This window comes from Orycteropus afer, unplaced genomic scaffold (genome assembly GCF_000298275.1).
Source record: "Orycteropus afer afer isolate SDZICR_OR568_19922 unplaced genomic scaffold, OryAfe1.0 scaffold00045, whole genome shotgun sequence".
NCBI classification, from domain to species: Eukaryota; Metazoa; Chordata; class Mammalia; order Tubulidentata; family Orycteropodidae; genus Orycteropus; species Orycteropus afer.
In genome coordinates this window covers 59,175-60,635 of record NW_006921632.1, presented here as the reverse complement: position 1 = coordinate 60,635, position 1,461 = coordinate 59,175, and the positions used below count along the sequence as shown (strand labels likewise).

The 1,461-nt window shown below is 45.0% G+C and overlaps 1 protein-coding gene across 1 annotated transcript in view; it reads right to left on the bottom strand.

Annotated features, from left to right (window-relative positions):
• SLC11A2 (solute carrier family 11 member 2) overlaps positions 1-1,461 on the bottom strand; it is a 42,238-nt gene that overhangs the window by 29,626 nt on the left and 11,151 nt on the right. Inside the window, exons 8-10 of the mRNA XM_007937941.1 lie at positions 1,380-1,461; positions 1,075-1,224; positions 5-78 (exon numbers count right to left, since the gene is read on the bottom strand). Coding sequence (XP_007936132.1) covers positions 5-78; positions 1,075-1,224; positions 1,380-1,461 — 306 coding nt within the window. The remainder of the gene's footprint in view (positions 1-4; positions 79-1,074; positions 1,225-1,379) is intronic.

The window sequence follows — 1,461 nt, the reverse complement described above, 5'->3', positions numbered from 1 at the left end:
TCACATTCCGTTGGCAAATTCACTCATTACTGGCCGCAAACTTGTAAATGTGAGGACAGGTATAAGAGCAAAGGGAAGCTGGAAAAGAGAGAAGTAAGGTCAGAGTGAGTCACTGGGAGCCTGGTATTAGCCCAGAGAGCAGCACTGTTAGCCAAATGCAAGCACAGACTTTGCCTCATTTACTCCATGAGAAATAATTATTCCTATTATCCTGACCTCCTCCTGCATCATGTTGAAATCTGCACAGCTATCGTTAACCTAGTATCACTTATGATCATAAGTGTCTTTACAAATATGTCTCTCTGCCTTCTTTCCACCAGCCACTTCACAGAATGAAGATGGGGTCATTCACTTCCATTAAGATGTACCACCCTGGAAACCCAACAGGGGCTGTTATGAGTCAGAATCGACTCTATGGCAGTGGGTTTCGTTTGGTTGTCATCTTGAATCTCTATAGTACCTAGCATCAAACCAAAAAAAAAAAAAAGAACTCACTGCCATCAAGTCCATCTGACTCACAGTCACCCCTTCCTTGGGTTTCCAAGGCAATATCTCTATGGAAGTAGATGGCCCAGTCTTCCTTCTGAGGAGTGGCTGATGGGTTTGAACCACCAGCCTTCTGGTTAGCAGTCAAATGCCTTAGGCACTACACCACCAGAGCTCCCAGTACCTAGCACAGTATCCTATTAAAAAAAAAAACTCACTGCCATTGAATCAGATCCGACTCATAGAGACCCCTCCTTGGGATTCTGAGGTGGTATCACTATGGAAGTGCGCAGCCCAATCTTCCTTCCAAAGTCCTATATGCTCACTTAATAAATATTTGCTTGGATTAATGAACTGTAGTTTTGTTTTCTATATTTGATTATGGCTTATAATTCCCATTCAACAAGTTTAAAGAAACAAGCCAGTTGGAAAAGCTTTCTGCATGCCAAGTATTTCACATACATTTACTGTGGACCAGGACAATGCCTACTTGTTTCTCTAATTTCCCCCAGCACTGGGCTTAGTCCCCAAGAGCCATACATGGTGCCGAGTAAATGGGATGTGAGCTTCCCCCAGCTCTCTCCTCACCTGTAAACTCTGCAGCACATTCAGGAAGTCATTCATCCCCGTCAGATGCTCTATGTCTTGGAAGACAGCGACAAACAGAGTGGGGATGATGGCAATAGAGCGGGTAAGAATCACACGGGCAAAGCGTGACCATTTTAGGTTCAGGAATCCCTGGGAGAGAACACAGAAGCAGGATGAATGTCTGGAAAAGGAAACAGAAAAAGGGCTGGGGAGGTTCAGGAGAGATCTTAGCACAGGATTAAGAAGTGGTAACAGAAGGGCTATGTCCTGTCCTTCTATGCCACACCAGTAGAAACAGCACCTACCTCCATGACAAACTGTCCAGAATAGGTTCCTGTCATTGTAGAGCTCTGTCCTGCAGCCAGGATCCCCACTGCCCAGATGTAC